Source organism: Argentina silus (assembly GCF_951799395.1).
Source record: "Argentina silus genome assembly, chromosome: 10".
Taxonomy (NCBI): domain Eukaryota; kingdom Metazoa; phylum Chordata; class Actinopteri; order Argentiniformes; family Argentinidae; genus Argentina; species Argentina silus.
The window spans coordinates 7,226,694-7,245,324 of NC_139664.1; the positions used below are offsets into that span (position 1 = coordinate 7,226,694).

Here is an 18,631-nt window from a genome sequence, read left to right on the forward strand (position 1 = left end):
GGTTGTAAGGCTTGCTGGAGTAGAAAATACAAGTCGATTAGTTTCAACTCACCCAAACAGAAAGATACAGTTGGCAACAGAAAGATTTATGATCCTATTTTGCAGATGAGGAAGCTTGCACGTTCGCGGGTAACATCCCTCAGCTGTCCGTGGCGACTGTATGGTCCGGGCTCGCACTTTAATTTTCCTCCGTAAAACATGTCTTTTTCCCACAGCAACTCAAACAGGGATAAAAAACTATCTGGGTCCCTTTTCCACTACAGTCACAAAATGGTGAATGAACCACTAACAGCTGGCCCGTCTGACCAATCACAGCTCTGTGACAGGTACAGTAGCCTATCACCGTTGACGGTACAAAGTAAAGGGCGTGGACAGCTGTCAAAGTCCACTTGATTGACACACTAACCCGGCGAATTGCTGTGGGATATTACACCAAGCCGGTGCCCAGTCCCAAACTTTACAGTATCCAATAAGGGCACCGGGAACCATAGGAACAGTGTGCAGGCGGGCACAAGGGAGGAGTCAAATCAGTGTTAGCCAATAGAACAGCACATATAACCCCCCCCCCCCCCCTAAAATAATGGGGTATGTTTACCACAATTGACAGCGCAGAGCCATCCTTGGCTAGACAGTGAACTACGGAATTTATAGTTCCTTATCAAGAGGCACGAGTGCTAACAAAAACCACAGCCTCAGTCCTGATTTCTGCAAGTTGGTCAGCTCTGTTGTATAGCCTCTAGGGAGTGACATTCAAGGAGGGAAGGGGCATATGCGTGTCCTCTTAAAAAGTTTTACAGCAATGATCTTGAGCTAATTCCCTTGTGTAAAAGCTGAGATACTGATCTTCACTAGACCTGTGTATGTCATGGTCTGTGCCATTACTGCTTTCACGCTTCTTTCTCTCCCCTTTCGCTGGTTTCACTCCTCCTTTCTTTTCTCTCAGCAACAGACCCTCACCTCGCACCCGACAGCCAATGATGGCGCTATATTCAGCTCTCTCTGACGTCGGTAATTACTCTGCCCCGCCTCCCCCATAGAAAGTGAACGGGGAATCTTAGTTGACGTCATCTCATAGACGTGCGATTGGCCAGGCGAGAGATGTCTCTCAGCCAATGGCCAAACACAATGGTGATGTCATCACGCGGGTTGCCACCAGCTGGACCTAGGGGGCGTGGTCAGGCGTAAACTCGGCTAACCTCCGCGTTTGTACCGCAAGTACTACGAGAGAGCCAGGCATGGTAAAGTGCGTGCAGCGCCACAGTAGTACTATGGCATTCACACACAGGAGACAGGACTACTACAATGGACTACTACTCTCAAATGCATATTTGCCGGTTTATTGCTGACATTTTGGATGACATATGTATAAGCGTACTGTTCTGGATGTGTATATGCAATGCTATTGAAATAATGTAGCAAATTGCCTGGTTAGAGGTTTTGACTATGACAATTGAGAGATTGAGTGGGGTGAGAGAGGACCTCTCTCTTTTTTTTCTGGCTGCAAAGACCAACAAAGAAGTTATATAGTAAACATTACATAACATCTCCTTTGTAGTGTACAGACAGAGACAGACAGCCTGGGCAGAAGCCTCTCTCACAGCGTCTCCTGTCGGTCTCTTCTGAAATGCATGCACTCCTCACTGATGCCATTATGAAACACGATGAGTGAATGAAATTATTAGATAAGGCTGAAAAAGTTGAATTTCTCAGCTCAGAAACAAAAATAAATGTTAAGGGTTAGAGGGTCAGGTGAGAGAGAAGCATTATGTGTTCATAATATATCATAGTGTGTGTGTGTGTGTGTGTGTGTGTGTGTGTGTGTGTGTGTGTGTGAGAGAGAGAGAGAGAGAGAGAGAGAGAGAGAGAGAGAGGGGAAGATGCTGTAGTTGTAAAGGGTCTGGGAGAGAGACACCTAGCGGTGAACAGACCACACTGCAATGTGATATATACAAGTAAGTGCATTAAAGAAATGTTTAAGAGCTTGCTTGCTTGCTGTGTGTGTGTGTGTGTGTGTGTGTGTGTGTGTGTGTGTGTGTGTGTGTGTATCTGTGTCTGTACACAGTGTTCATGTATAATGGAGGTGGTTTGGTTAACCAAGCTTGTGTGATGACCTTTCCTTAGACCTGAAGACTTGCTCCCCAAGGGAGTGCCTCTTTAGCAAGCTAGCATGGTCTTGTGGCATGTGCAGGAGCCCAGGCTCGATTCCAGCAGATGTGCATGTGCAAAACATTATTCTTTGCCCCACGACACTCTGTCTGTCTGTCTGTCTGTCTGTCTGTCTGTCTGTCTGTCTGCTTTCCCGCCTGCCTGTCTGTCTGGGAACAAGCTAGTTTCCATCTCTGCAGAATCAGTAAGCCACTGGTAGTGCTGATGAAGCATGAGTCTTTGCCCATCCTCCACCACAGACTACAGACACATAGCTTCTCAGGCTGAAACTTGGACTTCCCTGCTCCCTTTCTTCTTGGAAATACTGGCTTGATTATTGGAAAACATATTATACTTACTTTGTATAGTTGGATTACTGCCCAAAGCCATTGAGATGCTATCACCTTTTGAATTTGTGTCACATCATCTGAAAACATCAACACATAAACAGAAAAGCTGAGTGTAAGGTCCCACTTTACACAAATAATAATGCTAATGACATTGGCAGGTACCCCCATGAAGGCATTCATCAACTCAAGTTGAGAAATGCAAAACATCTGATTCATTTACTTCGCTAGTAATCAACCCCAACTTTGCCCTCCCGCAACCAGGCAGAATAACTTGTTTACTTAAAGGTAGAAAGAGTCCTTTACTGTGTGGATGACGACATAGCTGTGCAATGCTCTTTCCTCCCTCGTTAGCAAGTCTCCCCCCTCTCCCTCTCTCCCCAGGAGGCTGACCTCTGACCTTCACCCCTCACCCTGACAACGCCCCCTCTGTATAGCCACATTGCTGTCCTGTCAATCAAATGTCAGAGACCCACCCCCTCCCGCTGAGTTGGAGGTCATCCGATTGGCCTGTCGCTACCACGGAGACAGACAGCAATTGAACTAACGAATAAAGTAAATAGAGAGAGAGAGAGAGAGAGAGAGAGAGAGAGAGAGAGAGGGATGGGAGGAGGGCAGAGAGAGAGATAAAGCGACAGATGAGAAGGTAGCGGCATGAAGCAAAGGAAAGAGAAAGAGAAATCGCTTTTCAATAGAAATTTGAGGATAGTGCTTCACTGGACAGCAATGAACTGACTATTAGGAGCAACAGATATTGAAGAGGTATATTCATATGATGTATAGGAACACATTCTATTGCAGTTGACATAAGTTTGAATAATCGGCCACACACACACACACACACACACACACACACACACAGACACAGACACAGACACAGACACAGACACACAGACACACACACACACACACACACACACACACACACACACACACACACACACATACATACACACACATACACCCTCTCCCTCCCTCCTCTACTCCATGCGTGGCCCCAGGCTGTGACCCTTGCTGCTCAGGCAGACCTCAGGAATGTCCAACAGCTCTGGCTCCTGTACGGCAGACACTCACAGTAGCATAACTTCTCACTTATGACCCCTCACCCCTGACCCAGCCACATTGACCTAGCACCCTGTTAGTAAACCATAACTTTCCTTCCACAACAACTCCCTCAGTCCGTGTAGGAAACTCCTCTCACACTCCTCTAGTTACCATAGAAATAGAACGTTTATCACACAAGCAGTTTCACTCGGAACACAATCACAATCCCAGTCCTCTCTCAGTTGGAGAGGTTTGCTCTGTAGCGTCACTAGCTGACAGTACGTCGACACGGCTAACCTTCACAAACGCAAGAAGAAGATCCTTAGGACAAAGGAGGCTCCACTTACCATAGAAATAGAACACACACAACTACACACGTCACATGTTTTTTATGTACTACGAAAATCTTTTCAATAGAGATGTGCTCCGTTTGTTTTCCCCACTCCTCCTCTCTCTATGCTGCTTTGCCCTGGGCTTACATGGAAGGACTGCATTCCTGTACAAGCTTGTGTATTGTATTGTGTGTCAGGGGAGGGCGAGTCTGCTGCTTGTTCCTGGTTACACACTAGTCTTGACAGCTTCTCAGGCTGCCTGCTCTAACCACACACACTTCCCCAACACTCCCCCCCCCCACCCACCCCAAAGGGCAATCAGGACTCATTAAGACTGATAGATGATCCTGTGGAAGTGTGAGGAGGATTTGGGAGAGAAGAGGGGAGGAGGGAAAACAGTAGTTCTATGGTCTGGCCTGGTATTGCATCATCTGATACTACCAGATGACAGTTGATATTCAGGTACATTAGGGCAACAAGAAATGAAGCCAGTATAAATCTTAGGGTGATCTCGCTGTGTGTGTGTGTGTGTGAGAGAGAGAGAGAGGGGGGGGGGCAAGATAGTGTGCAAGAGACAGAGAGAAATAGTGAGCAAGAGAGAGAGAGAGCAATAGAGAGAGTGAGTGAGCGAGTGAGAGAGAGAGAGGTAGAGAGAGAGAGAGCCTCTCACAGAGAGAGCTGTGACTAATTTGCTGCAAGATCTCGTGACAGCAGCCATTTCATGAACAACAGATGCTTTTCAAAAATGTGCAACTTGCCACTTACTTAGTGATGCATCTAAGGCCAAATCATAAAGAATATAAAAGCACATTTGAGTACAGCCTGGATAGCCTAGGTGAGAGGACATGTGTCTCTGTCAATGATTTGCTACCGCAACAGGACATTGGTGAAAAGCTAGAAAAACAGCACGCTGCAAGCAGAACCTAATAGCATCATTAAACCCTCTAACGGAGGTCGTAAAAGGGGCCAACTGCCACACGATCCATAACACAGTACAGTGGGCCCTGTGTGTTAACTGCATTCTGTGACACAGTAACCTGACACCATTCAGCTGTTCCCGGGGATAGATGTCATATATATTAGTCAGCACACACAGGACAGTGTTCTGATGTGGAAGAGGCCCTTGTCAAACAGATGCCTCCATTTATGAGTGAGAGACAAGTCAGGGAGCTGGCATAGCTGGAGATGTGTGGATGGCCAAGGTTGAGGTCATTGCTAGCTAGGAATCTGTTGACGCTACGGCGATGATTATGTGCTGAAAGGGTTAAGTAGAGCCAGGGCCTTGGTGTGATATGATAATACCAGTAGCTATTTCTCTTTCTGACTCCAATACAGTGTGCACTAAAAATTGTAAATATAATAGTTGAAAAGAAAAATTAATTATTACTCACTTTGTTATGCTGTACATTTTTCTCTGTGAAACCCCTGCCTCAATTCAGTACCTATAAGGTTTCTATCTATGTTAGTACATTACACTTTAACAAACAAACCAAAAACATTTGTTGCGTAGTTGTTATGCCTGAATCAAGACACTGTTGCAAGTGAATAGAGTTTGGTAGGTTTTGATTATTGGGTTGCCTTCGCCTGCAGTTCCCTATTTTCAACAGCAGATGGGGATATCCTTCACATAATGACAGCAAGAACACCTCTTACCTAACTTTGTTCATAGTTCTCAACTCTTCAATAATATTTGAAAGTTATTTTGTATGTATGTATCATTTCTCCAGGGGTAAACTTCAATTCCTGGAATCTAGATAGTCCTGATACAACAAGATAACACTGGAACTGAATCTAACTACAACTAGAGCCATAGTAGTAGAGCTATGTGTGTGTGTGTGTGTGTGTGTGTGTGTGTGTGTGTGTGTGTGTGTGTGTGTCGCGAGAAATTGTAATGTCACTGTCATATTGTCGCACTTGTGTCTGTTGCGGTTGAGAGGAGCAGTTGTTCTCTGTACAGGAGAGGATGTGGCTAAGGTGCAGGGTAAGTGCTGCTCTGTGTGTGTGTGTGTGTGCAGAAAGAACGGCACATCTGCAACTCTCAAAGAGAGAGTGTGTGTATCCATATTCATGTGAGTCTGTGTGGATACAGTATGTCTCAGTATGTATGAAAATATGCATGAACATTTTTGTAGTATGTATATGACAGTCTGTACATAATGCATAGTAAGTATAGTATGAGAGTGAGTGAGTGTGTGTATGTGTGAGAGTGTAAGTGTGTGTATGTGTGAGAGTGTAAGTGTGTGTATAAGTATAGTGAGACGTGCAGAAGTGTTTCCACGAAAGCATGCGCTGTAAAAGAGCGAGCAAGGTGGGAAGTGGTGCAAGTGAGAGAGCGGTGTGGTTGCTGTGGTCTCCTGCTCTCTCTCCTTCACCTTCTCTCTCTCCATTTGAACAGAACACCTGTGTGTGTGTGTGTGTGTGTGTGTCTGACTGGGGTGCTGCATTCCGACAGCGAGGGGCCTGGAACCCCCACTGCAAATCACTACACCTGTCAGTGTCACCTGTCACCTGGATCACCGCCACACTGACCCGACCAAGGTTAAAGTGGGGAATAATGAAAGTTATTATGCACTTAAACATGTGACTAAGGAGCTGGACCGAGAAAGGCTGTTTGACATAATAATGACAACAATCAAAGTCCTTTCCTGGCAATAGCCAAAAATAATAATAATACAGTTCATACATTGAAATTGCTGACACTAAATGCACAACAATTCTGTATTGTGCATACGTATTATGGATTACAATCTACAAGAAGCCAAATAACCATGGCACACAATGATGAGGAATATATAATAACAATCATGTATAATGGCCCTTACACACTCCCCCTGTGGCTCAAAGCCTCCTTCCCATCTCTGACGACTATCTCCCATTAGACAGGCCAGCCATTGACGTCACACCAAAAGGTAGAAGTGTGTGTGTGTGTGTGTGTGTGCGCATCAGCTACAGTATGAGAGCATCATGTGGACGGGTGGGCACTGACAAAGTGCTTTTCCTCATCATGCACTCTGAGCAAATAACCTGATGCTTCTCCATCACTGGAGCTCTGTGTGTGTGTGTGTGTGTGTGTGTGTACCAGAACTGGTTCCTAAACTGACACATACGTTTGTTTGATGAGATTAAAATCTACCCATTGTCTAAGACGAAGGGATGAGGGGTTAATCTTTTGTTTATAAACATGTATGAAATGAAAATCCTGTCTGTCATAACCCTATTCTCATTCATAAATACTGGAGGAAAAACAACCAGACGTAAACAAACCACAGACAAGGATATTGGTTTTTAACCAGTTTTAATTAACCCTGATTACAGCTTAATTACAAGTTTGAAAAAAACAAAAAAATAAACACGAAAGAATTAAAGAAGAGAAATTCAATGTTACATCATGGTATTAAATCTCCTCTCTCCATCTGAGTGTTATACAACCGCTTAGAGAGAGGGGGAGAAATGGGAGAGAGAAAGGAGAGAGTGAAAGAGGGAGAGAGAGAGAAAAAAAAAAAGAGATTTTACACAGTAAAACAATACACATCTTTTTTTTCTTTTAAATGATACAATCCCCAAAAATGAAAAAATATACAAGAGCAAGAGAGAAAAGTAACATTATAAAATAAAAATTACAATACATGACAAGATAAAATCATACCCCTCCCCCCCCCCCCCCCCCAAATAAAATCCCCTCCCTCCCCAGCCCTCCCTCTCAATCCCCTCCTGTTATTTCTCTGTCACCATAACAACCGCTCTCAGAATTAATATTACACTTTTAGTTTATCTTACAAATGTAAAAACTACACCAAAGACAGGGGAGGGGGAGATAATGGAGCTGGAAGGGGTCAAAAAGCATCGAGGAGAGGGGTCCACATCACTGAATGTGATGTACACAACGCAGAAGCAATAGCTAGCAGAGCTATGTAATAATAAGGGAGGGGGGGCGGGGGGGTAAATAATCCAACAATAACAATAATAACAACAATAATAATAATAATAATAATAATAAACAGCAATATTGACATCAGAAAGGAAAAGAACATTGGGGGGAATTTTAAATGACTTGACTAAAAGAGATCTTTAATATTGGTTTGCCGACCCTCTCCTAACTGTGTTCTCAGATCTGACACAGGACATGACAGGTCCAGTAGAAATCATCGGTATTCTCAGGAAAAACCCCCCCCAGAGATTTAATCTCATCCCGTATAATCATGATTGAGTCAGATCATACTACAGTTAGCAGCCAGGTAGACAATGCTTGCGATAGATAGAGAGGGAAAAAAGAGGGAAGGAGATAGAGATAAAGAGAGAGAGAAAGCAGAGCAGGCAGCGTGATGCCCAGTCTGTTGCTTCGATATGAAAAGTAGTAATAAGGCAGCTGTCAGTTCAAATACAGACACGGGACATGGTGGGGGTCAGGAAAGGGGGGCAGTGTGTGTGTGTGTGTGTGTGTGTGTGTGTGTGTGGTCACATCACGACAACACCTGGGCAGACTATCACAGGAGGAGTCTGATAAGAAGATTTGATCAGCTCAACCACACACCTGCCTGGAGGCCAGCTATCCCAGGGTTCCCTGTCAAAGCCCTGACTCACTCATTCCGTCTGGGGCTCAGGCTGGTTGGCTCTGGGCGAGCTGTGAGTCAACATGAAAGACTTGACCAATCAGAGGGCAGTTTAACCTGGCTTTAGAACCCATACGCTCCAGGATCGAAAAAAAATACCAACATCAAAGGCGCAGCGGAGTTGGGGCACAGCGTGTGAGACTGGAGAATCCAAGTGTGTGTGTGTGTGTGTGTGTGTGTGTGAGAGAGAGAGAGAGGGTATTTCAGGTGAAGCCTCACATGTCTTACTCCCAGCTTTCACTTCTCAGAGTAATCAGTAACCCCTTACCCCCCCTTCTCCTACCCCACCACCAAGACAGGAGACCATAATCCAGTCTCTGAACTCTGAGCATTACGCTAACTGGCCTAAAGCTGAGAAAAGGCAGGATTTCCAGTTCACTAATAGCCCCGGCTCACCCTAGGCTTACTCACACTGGTACGGTTAGAGTCTTAGACAGAGAAGTGTACCACAGTGAGAGAAATGTGCTAAGGTGAGGCCAGAGAAGTGTACTAAGGTGAGGCCAGAGAAGTGTACTAAAAGTGAGGCCAGAGAAGTGTACTAAAGGTGAGACTAATGCAGCCTTCCCAGGTCAGTGCAGCTCTTGCAGGCCAAGGAGGAGTTGGAGTATGGAGTATGCTGGCTAGTGGCTGGAGCGCTAGGGAAGAGCAGAGCGCTCCGTGCCAGAAGGACAACTACTGTAGATTCAGTGTACAGTGTCACTCATTCATTTGAATGGCTAAGCTTCTTGTGTCTGTCCGGTGGTGTTTTTCTTCTGCTAGTTTCCCCCCCCCGTGAGAATGTCAAAGAAATTGGACCCCCTTTCCACCCCCTCCATCTCCGTCCCACCGTGACAATTACCTGACAAGAAGCAGGAAGCACCATCTGCACCCCGCCCCCCTCCTGACATCTCAAAATAATCACTAAGAAAAAGAATCCTGAATCTGTAATTTCATTAAATGCTATGGTCTTTTAAAATCTCCGCTTATAATTTCATATACAATATATAATGTGTAATATATGTGTGTGTGTGTATATTTCAGTCAGAATTTTTTTTCTCTCTCAAGATTTTGACTTATGTAAAGAGTTTGTACATACTATAAAAACAAGGCATAGAGAGGCAGTGTGTGTGAGGTCTAGAACTTTCCTCACTCTCCCTGGTTCTCAGGCTCTCCCACTCAACTACAGGTTAGCTTTGCAGTTTAGCATATGGGGAAGAACTACACCTCCCACAATGCTCTGCTAGATTCTGAGGAGGAGGTCACAATGGGAAAACGGGAGGCCCGGGGAGAGAGAGCAAGTTGAGAAGCTAAAGGCAGTGGTGTGTGTGTGTCTGTGTGTGTGTGTGTGTGTGTGTTTCTTTTGCTGGTAACACTATCAGACTATGATTGTTAGAATAGAGCCCCCCCCCTCCCCCCCTCCCCCCCCCTCACAGTTCATAAACACCAGAGCCACTGCTAAACCTCCTCCCTCCACCACTTTTGTCCTCCCCTCTTCACCCTCTCTTCCCTTCATCTTGTCTTGGTGAATCATGATTCAATGAAGGATGTTCCACAAGAGAGGGGGGGGGGGGGGGGGGGGGTGAGGGAGAGAAAGACAGAAAGAGAGGGGGATACAACAGTTGTGGTTCTTCTAACAGAAGAGTATGTCAGAAAGCGAGGGAGAGGGAGAAAGAGCGTGTGTGTGTGTGTGTGGTCCTTGAGTAGCAGCGCCCTTATGCAGCAGTCTAAGAGCAACGCTTCCACGTCCCAAAGTTCCATTCACTGTCCACTTATCACCACCAGCTGGGTCCTGACTGAGGGTGTGTGTGTGTGTGTGTGTGTGTGTGTGTGTGTGTGTGTGTGTGTCCAGTTAAGTACAGCAAGCGGCTTCCCTGAGTGGAGTGGCCAGTTTTGCAAGGAGTTTTTGCCAGTTCCCACAGTCCTGGCTTGAAGATCAGACGGGAGGACAGGAATTCTGCTGCCCAACTGTTTGCCCACCTTTGCTATGATTCTATTGGGTGAGGAGCAGGGGGGGATACCTATGCTGTCCTCCTTCTATCCTTCTCTCGTTCCATCTATTTCTCTCTCTCTTTTGTTCTCTAGAGGGCTGGGTGTTTTCGATACAGGCACTTAAAGAAGCCCTGTTCATTTCTATACAAAAATAAAATCTAAGAAATCTGGTCCTCCGCTTCTATATAGCTGGGCTGTCAGAGATAAGGGTCCCCTGAGGAGAGAAGAGTCTAACCCTAAATGTGGGGGCCAGAAGGCAGGAGAGGTGTGGGGCTTGGGCTTGGGCTGGGGCTTAGGGTTAGGGGCTGGAGGGTTGGGCGTTGGAGCAAGGCTGGGGTTCCAGGCACAAAACACTGGGGCATCTCACCCTGATTCTTCCCCTGTTTCAGTCATTGTGTCTGGGCTTGCTTGACCTGTGTGCCCCCTCTCCCCTCTTCTTCTCTTGAACAGTCTCAGAGAGGGGGGGGGGGGTCTGGTACAGGAGGAGGTAGGGGGGTCGTTCAGAGTTGGGGGTGGTGGGTCTGACAGAACAGGGCTGTGTTTGAGTGTGTGTGTGTGTGTGTGTGTGTGTAGGGGCTGTGTTCTCAGTTGAAAGCTGGCTTGGGGAGTCTGGAGTCGGAGTAAGCCCAGGTGTAGGACAGGGCTGTCAGTGTGGGGGTGGGGAGACAATAAAGAACTAATTTACACAGTCCTGTACCATCACTGACTGGTACTGGAGCATTAGTGTTGGGTGTGTGTGTGTGTGTGTGTGTAGATCAGCAGTCCTTGTTCTCCAGAGACAGTTGGGCGGTGGCCCGGTGCAGGTCGGCGCTCACTCTCCTCTGTGCCAGCGGCAGACACTCATACCCATGGGGGGGCGGGCTGTCCCCCTCCCCGCTCCCCGTCCCGTTCTCCTCCATCCTCCCGTTCTTCTCCCTCTCCCTCTCCCTTTCCCTCTCACTCTCTCTTTCTCTTTCTCTTTCCCTCTCCTTCTCCTCCCCTCGTACTTTCTTGTCGTCCGACTCCTCCTGGGAGGCCTCCATGCGCTGGTCTTCGCTCCAGCGCCGTTTGAAGCGCAGCTTGAGGGGGATGCACTTGGTCTGGGGGGGTCCCGCTACCGCCGCCGCCGTCTGGGGAGGAGGAGTGTTGTCGCCCGGCTCGGCCGGTTCACTCTTCAGGACCGGGGGTCCGCGGTGTATGTGGGAGTGTGTGTGCCCGTGTGTGAAGAAGGGCAGCAGCCCAGGAGGTGGGGGCGCAGGGGTCTTGAACACATCCTCGTCCAGGTCTTCGTCGGCGTGGGGGTGGGGGTGGGGGTGGGGGTGGGCGGCCGCCGTGCCGTTGAGGTGGTGGTGGTGGTGGTGGGGGTGGAGGGGTCGAGAGAGGGGGAGGGGGTGCCGAGGGGAGAAGAGGTTGAACTCTTCGTCGCGGTCGTCGGGGTCCTCGTCGCTGATGTCGGTGACTTCCACTTCCTCCTCGGACTCGATGTCGGAGATGGGCTCCACCTAGACACAGGAGAAGAGAAGAGAAGAAGATGGTATGTCAGTCATTGATGTTTAGATTAGCAGAAATGAAATAATGATTCCTTCCATTCCCTTTTCCCTGCCACTCCACTCAATCCACGTTGTACATCTAAGATAACTAGGCTAGGTGTGAGGACTACATTGGGCTGTTGCTTGCACCTCCTCCAGTCCGACCTCAGATCAGTAAAACGGAGGCAATGTAGTGGGGTTGCAGGGCCCAACCCTGTGGCGTCTCACCTTGATCTTGGGCAGCCCGGCGCTGTTCAGCGACCCAGTAGAAGAGGAGTTGGAGACGAGGCCTGACCCGCCTGCTGAGCTCAGGTCACTGCCGAACGATAGAGAGGAGCCCAGACCTGACGAGGACAGGGACCCCGAGCCCGAGGACAGAGAGCTCTGCCTGGGGTTCCCTGTGTCCCTCTGCTTCCTCCCTAGCGGAGGGGGCTGGAGCTTGAACTTGAACGGCGACATGTGGGGGGGCTCCTCGCCTAGGTGCAGGGGGTGGTGGATGGGGTGGGAGTGGGGGTGGGGGTGTGGGTGAGCCGAGTGAGGGTGAGAGTGGGGGTGAGCGGAGTGGGGGTGAGGGTGGGAGGAGTGGGATATGGCCGGGTGGTGGTGGTGGTTATTAAGACCTGAGCGTTCTCCCCCCCTCTCTCTCTCCCTCTCCCTCTCTCCTCCTCTCTCTCCCCTCTCTCCTCCTCCGCCTCCGCCCCTCTCCCCCGCTCCCAGGTTCTTGTCCTGGGCGAGGCGGTGGGGCTGGGGGATGACGATGTTGGGGTAGTGCAGGAAGGCGCGCGGGCTGAGGTGGTAGTTGAAGACGCTCTGGGTGTGGGCCTGCAGGTAGCGCTTCATGTCCTCCGGGTTGAAGGAGAAGTGGGAGCCCAGCATGGGGGAAAGGGACGGGGACGGGGTGTAGGCCAGGTGGGAGGAGGGGGTCATGGACAGAGCCGGGGAGAGGGGGGGAGCCAGGAGGCCAGAGCCCCCCGGGCCGGGCAGGGGGGACACAGGGAAGGGGGACAGGGAGTCAGGGTGGACGCGGTGTCCCTGTGGGCCGCGGGAGTGGGCGGGATACATACGGAACAGAGACTCATGGGAGAGACGGGGGTGTATCATGGCTCTGTAGCCTACTCCCCCCGGCCCTCCTCCTCCTCCTCCTCCTCCCCCTCCTCCACCACCAAGCCCTCTGTCTCCCCCTCTGTCTTCCCCTCCTCCCCCGGTGCCCTCCTCGATCTCAGAGTTGACCGAGGTGCCGTCGCTGCAGTCGCTCACTGAGCCGCGCGCCATTCGCCGAGCCACGGCGCTGAACACGCCCCCGGGGCTGCGGAGGTCCTCGTTGGGCGAGAGCACGTCGGACGGCGTGGAGGGCGGGAAGCGGAAGTGATTGCTGGCGCCGGTGGGGACCGGAGGGGCGCTCTGGGGAACACCACTACCTGGAGACGAGGAGAGAGAGAGGGAGAGAGGGAGGGAGGGAGGGAGGGAGAGAGAGAGAGGGAGGGATGTAGATAGAAAGGGAGGAGAGAGAGAGAGGAGACCAGAAAAGGAGGGAGGGAGAGAGAGAGAAAATGGTGAGGGGTAATTTACACTCTTCCCCAGAGTAATGATATGGGATTAGGCAAGCATCCATTGTAGGCTTTAGTAATGTCTGTGATGGCTTCGCACACACACACGCACGCACGCACGCACGCAGGGAGCGAGTCTTACCTGTGGAGCCCATGTCTATGAAGGGGTAGTTGACCAGGACCAGCTTGTTGAAGTTGAACTTGTAGGTGAACCTCTTCCCTTTAGTCTTGTGAAGGATCCTCTTGTTGTAGTAATACCTGCAGGGAGATGAACAGAGAAACAACATGGGGTTATTCTCTGTCCAGGACCCCCTCGGTGAAATGACATTCATCAGCCACCACAGCCACGCTCACCCACTCCCACATACAGGTCTGTCACATCACTCCACACTCCAACAAAGCAAACACAAGCAGAGGGAGTGATGGAGACACACACACACACGTTGCCGGAATCAACCTGAGCTGCATTGGCCTTGGTCTATCGCCAGCCTATATGAATGTACCATGTCTGTGTGTGTGTAATTGTATGTGTGTTTGTGTAATCCGTAATTGTGCATCCATCCAAATCCAGTCAAAACAGAGGCAGGAGGTACAATAGTCAGGGTCTTTTTATGATAGCTCTGGATTCAACACACACACACACACACACACACACACACACACACACAGGCCTATTAAATAGTCTCTCTCTTTATATAACACCAAACTAAGCCCACCAATAATTCTCCCCTGCTTTTATCTGTTTATGTAATGGCCATTCTTTGTCCCTTGGCTGTCTATAAGTCTCCATTTATATGAACCTTTATATAACATCTTTCCTTTTTCTTCCCATCTCCACATCCCTTTATATAACCTCTGTATCCGTGTCCACTGCCCCTCTGAGTGTGTGTGACGAAGAGTGTGTGTGTGTGTGTGTTTGTTTGTTGTTTGTGTGTGTGCCCTGCTCTAGACACCCCCCCCCCCCCTCCCCACATCCCAGTCCAACCGCAGTCCCTGAATGGGTGTGAAAAGCTGGTTTAAGAGATTATGCATGGGTCAGCATTGTTGTGCATGTCTCAATGTTGTGGTATGGAAACTGGCTGTACAGTACATTACGTTACTGTAGGGAGAGAGAGAGCGAGATACACAGGGAGAGAGGGAGAGAGAGAGACACAAGGGAGAGACAGAGAGAGACATGGAGAGACAGAGAGAGAGGGATAGAGATAAGGGGTTATGGCTCTGTTGGTAATACAGTAGGATCTGTGGCTGGGAGTCAGTGTAACTGTCATTATCCTGTATGGCTGTTATCTTCACTGGGGCCTCCCTGCCTTCTCCCCCTCTTATTACAGACTTGTTGGCTCTTTGTGTGTGGCAGACTGTTGCTCTCTCTCTCTCTCCTTCTCCCCCCCTCCCATCCCGTTCCCTCTGTATCTCATCATTCTCTCTCTCTCTGTCTCTCTTTCTTATCCCCCCCCTCTTAATCCCCCTCTCCCTTCCTCCTTCCCCGGGGCGATGGAGACAGGACAGGCCTGCACTGTTGAAAACATTGTTTACGCCAGCCACAAAAGCAGCATGTCATTTCAGCTGTAGGGCACACACTCTGCTGCTTCTGAGTGAAAGAGGGGATGAGGAGGAGAGGAGAGGAGAGGAGAGGAGAGGGAGAGGGAGTGAAGAGGTGGGGGGGAGGTTAGGAGAGGATAGGAGTGGGGATGGAAGAGGAGAGGAGAGGAGAGGAGAGGGGGAATGTTAACCATCACACTGCTAAATATTTACAGTGAATGGACTGGGGAGGGACGCGCATGGAAAACTCTTGTGTCTGGGAGAGCTCCAGTGGACTTATAGAGAGGACTATCATTTTCATGAAAAATGTATACAGCAGAAAGGTCTCACACTCTCACAGAACAATCCTCGTGCACGTGCGGACGGACACACGTACACATGTATAGTCTATGAAAAAACGTAGGAAGCACACTACAACTGGTGCTATAGAACTCCAGCCACCTTCTCTCCTCCTCTCTCTCCCCCCCCCCCCCCCCCTCTCTCAGCCGTCACATAGTCAGACTGAGGGAACACTTTGAAGAGCATTTGAACTGACTTCAAAAGAGAAGAAAGAGATTCTTTGAGCGTCTGGCGTTTAGCTGCCCACCACCCCACACACACACACACACACACACACACCCACACACACACAAATCAGATGAGATCGAACAACAATGAAAGTGGGGATTTAGTGTTAAAGCCTTCCAGGAAGAGATATGGTGGTTTAGTGGTTGTTCTGGGAGTGTGTGTGTGTGTGATTGCAAGACAGGAACAGGGATTACATCTGTGATTACACACGGCTGAGGGTAAACTGTCTGATCTGAGAAGAGAAGGAGAGGAACATGAGAGAGAGACAGATGAAAGAGGAACGCACGGGACCGACATGGAACCTACCAGGAATTCTACAAAATTGGATGACTTTTCCAAGGAAGGATGGACGGATGAGGGGAGGAGAATTAAATTGTCTCATCTTCCACAAGGGTGATCTATCTATCTATCTATCTACCCCATGTCACGTGTTGCTGTTCTGGTGCATCTCCAGGAACATTTAAAACAAGGCTCGTCCAGATAATCATCCGGCTCCTCTCCTCTCCAACAAGACAACAGAAGGCACTGTATCTACAGTGTGTCAAGTGTCTCATTGCTGCTGTCCACACACTCCTGGCTGCACTGAATCTGGGGTCTCCTCTGATATAGCTGGTGTCTCTACGCACACACGCAAGCACACGTGCACACTCACACTGTGCCTGCCTATTGTTGTTGTGCAGAAAATAGGCGCTGACTGTGACAGGAAGTCAGGATTACAATGCCTCCCATGAGCCTCTGTTTATTTTCTGCCTCTTTTGTCAGCGAGTGCTGGCTGGCGCGTACATACACACTCTCTCTCGCTCGCACACACACACACACGCACGCACACACGCACGCACGCAACACCGGCACCAGCTGCTCACACTCAGGTGTGTGACCCATGCACGTGAGAGAGTACAGTACTGCAGAGTGAATAGAGGTGTGTGTGACGTCGGTTTGCGTATGAGTTCTAGTGTGTGCGTGTACTGATCTTTATACTCTATTATATAGATCTATATATTCTAGTATTTGTGTGTGTGTGTGTGTGTGTATTTTGTATGCTGTAAGAGTAAATAACAATGTGTGTGTTTTTGTGTGGAGAAGAGTCTGATTGGTCAGGTGGTCACATGCTGTGTGTGTGTGTGTGTGTGTGTGGAGGGGGGAGGGGGGGGGGGGGGGGGGGCGTGTGTGTGTATAGATGTGGATCTGGCTAGAGTCTGATTAGGCTGGTCACATGCTCTCTGGGTGCGAGCGTGTGCTCGAGCGTACTCCGGGTGTGTGTGCGGCTCGTGTGTGTGTGTGTGTGTGTTTGTGTGTGTGTGTGTTCCGCCCGCACAGCAAATAAAGGGCCCATTCTACATTGGACAATGAGATGCACAAAACACACACACGTACTGGAAACACATACGTGCAGATACTGGCAAATACACACACACACACACACACACACACACACACACACACACACACGCTCGCTCGCTCAACACAAACTCATCCAGTTCCCTTCTCCCTCCCTCCCCTCTCTCTATCCCTCGTTCACAACACACAATGGGATCTGTTGTGAGGCCAGGGCTTCTGACCTACTAACAGCCCCAATCAAAGTGGCACAGCAGTCCTGCTCAATCAAACACCATGCTGTGTGTGTGTGTGTAGGTGTGTCTGTGTAGGTGTGAAGTTGTGTATGCTGGTTTACCAGAACTGGTTCCCAAGTTGACATATATGTTTGTTTGATGAGATTAGTATCCATCCGTTGCTGGCATACGTTGGTAAGAGTGTATATGAGTGAAATGTGTGTGTGTGTGTGTGTGTGTGTGTGTGTAAAGGGAGGGGTGCAGGATGGTAATCTCTCCCAGCTGTGTGGAGTGTGACCTCTGACCTGTGGTAGGGACAACCCATCTCAGAGAGGTTGGGGCCATGTAGGCCATTGTGGGTTTAGAGCCTCTAACATGATTCCAGTCATTAACGCTCTTTACTAACCTGTTTGTTTTCATTAGATGTAGGCGCACCTCACTTTGAAACCATATACAGTGTGTGTGCATGTTTGTGTGAGAGGGTGGGGGGGGGAGACCGACCCCTGGTTTCATAGCTCTAATGCAGCCCAGAGCCCTGTGTGCCCGACCCAGCACACAGATCCCATTGTGTCCTCTTGCTCTCCTTTTTCTCTCTCCGCCTCTCTCTCTTTTTCCCCTCTCTCCCTCTCCCTCTGCACGAGGACTGGGGATGCACATCTCTTTTTAATGACAACTATGATATGCCTAATGGGTTTGCCTTTAATGTGCTGTGAACCACATTAACCCCCAGTACTACTACTTCTAATATATTTATTTATAATGTGCTTTTTATACACATTTTGCTCAAAGCGCAATAAACAAAAACAAACTAACAAACAACGGATCCCATTCCACATCCCTTTGGCATTCCTTCTACCCCCTATGGACCATGCTCACTCTCACACACACACACACACACACACACAGTGTGGGTCTAATCCTCTCGACAGGAGTGGGAATTTCATAGCGGCCGTGGGAGCGGGAGACGTGAATGACGCAGGGACAAGGGCTGTGTCCTCTCAACGGAAAGTACACACACACACACACACACACACACACACTCCTCCTGATAGAGGGAATTTCCACCATGTGCACGGCAGACAGGAAAGAGTCAGATCAAGAGGGTAACAATAATAATCACAAAAGCTGGGTGATAAAAAAAAAAAAAAGTGAAAAGAAGCGGGGGCTTGAAAACAGGCATATTGTTTGAGCTCTCTGTGTGTGTGTGTGTGTTGTGTGTGTGTGTGTGTGTGTGTGTGTGTGTGTGTGTGTGCGCGCGCGCGCGATTCTGCCAGCCATACGGAGTTAAAGTGCTGGAGTTCTGGGTGCCACACTGTCTTTGGTCTCCAGATTTATCCCATATGCTGAGAGCAAGGTGGCCCACTATTCTGCCATGTGTTCCATATGGGGACGGTTGTGTGTGTGTGTGTGTGCGTGTGCATGTGCGGGTGTGTGTGTGTGCTATAACTTCATTAATCTTTAGTGCCATTAATCC

General features: G+C 49.0%; 2 protein-coding genes across 2 annotated transcripts in view; both read right to left on the reverse strand.

Annotated features, from left to right (window-relative positions):
- cicb (capicua transcriptional repressor b) overlaps positions 1 to 3,995 on the reverse strand; it is a 39,127-nt gene extending 35,132 nt beyond the window's left edge. Inside the window, exon 1 of the mRNA XM_083678612.1 lies at positions 3,884 to 3,995. The gene's annotated coding sequence lies outside the window, so the exon portion shown is untranslated. The remainder of the gene's footprint in view (positions 1 to 3,883) is intronic.
- A 3,575-nt stretch (positions 3,996 to 7,570) lies between these two features.
- erfl3 (Ets2 repressor factor like 3) overlaps positions 7,571 to 18,631 on the reverse strand; it is a 14,356-nt gene continuing 3,295 nt past the window's right edge. The window contains exons 2-4 of the mRNA XM_083678291.1: positions 13,644 to 13,759; positions 12,183 to 13,372; positions 7,571 to 11,927 (exon numbers count right to left, since the gene is read on the reverse strand). Of these exons, the coding sequence (XP_083534417.1) occupies positions 11,202 to 11,927; positions 12,183 to 13,372; positions 13,644 to 13,759 (2,032 nt within the window). The 3' untranslated portion in view covers positions 7,571 to 11,201. The remainder of the gene's footprint in view (positions 11,928 to 12,182; positions 13,373 to 13,643; positions 13,760 to 18,631) is intronic.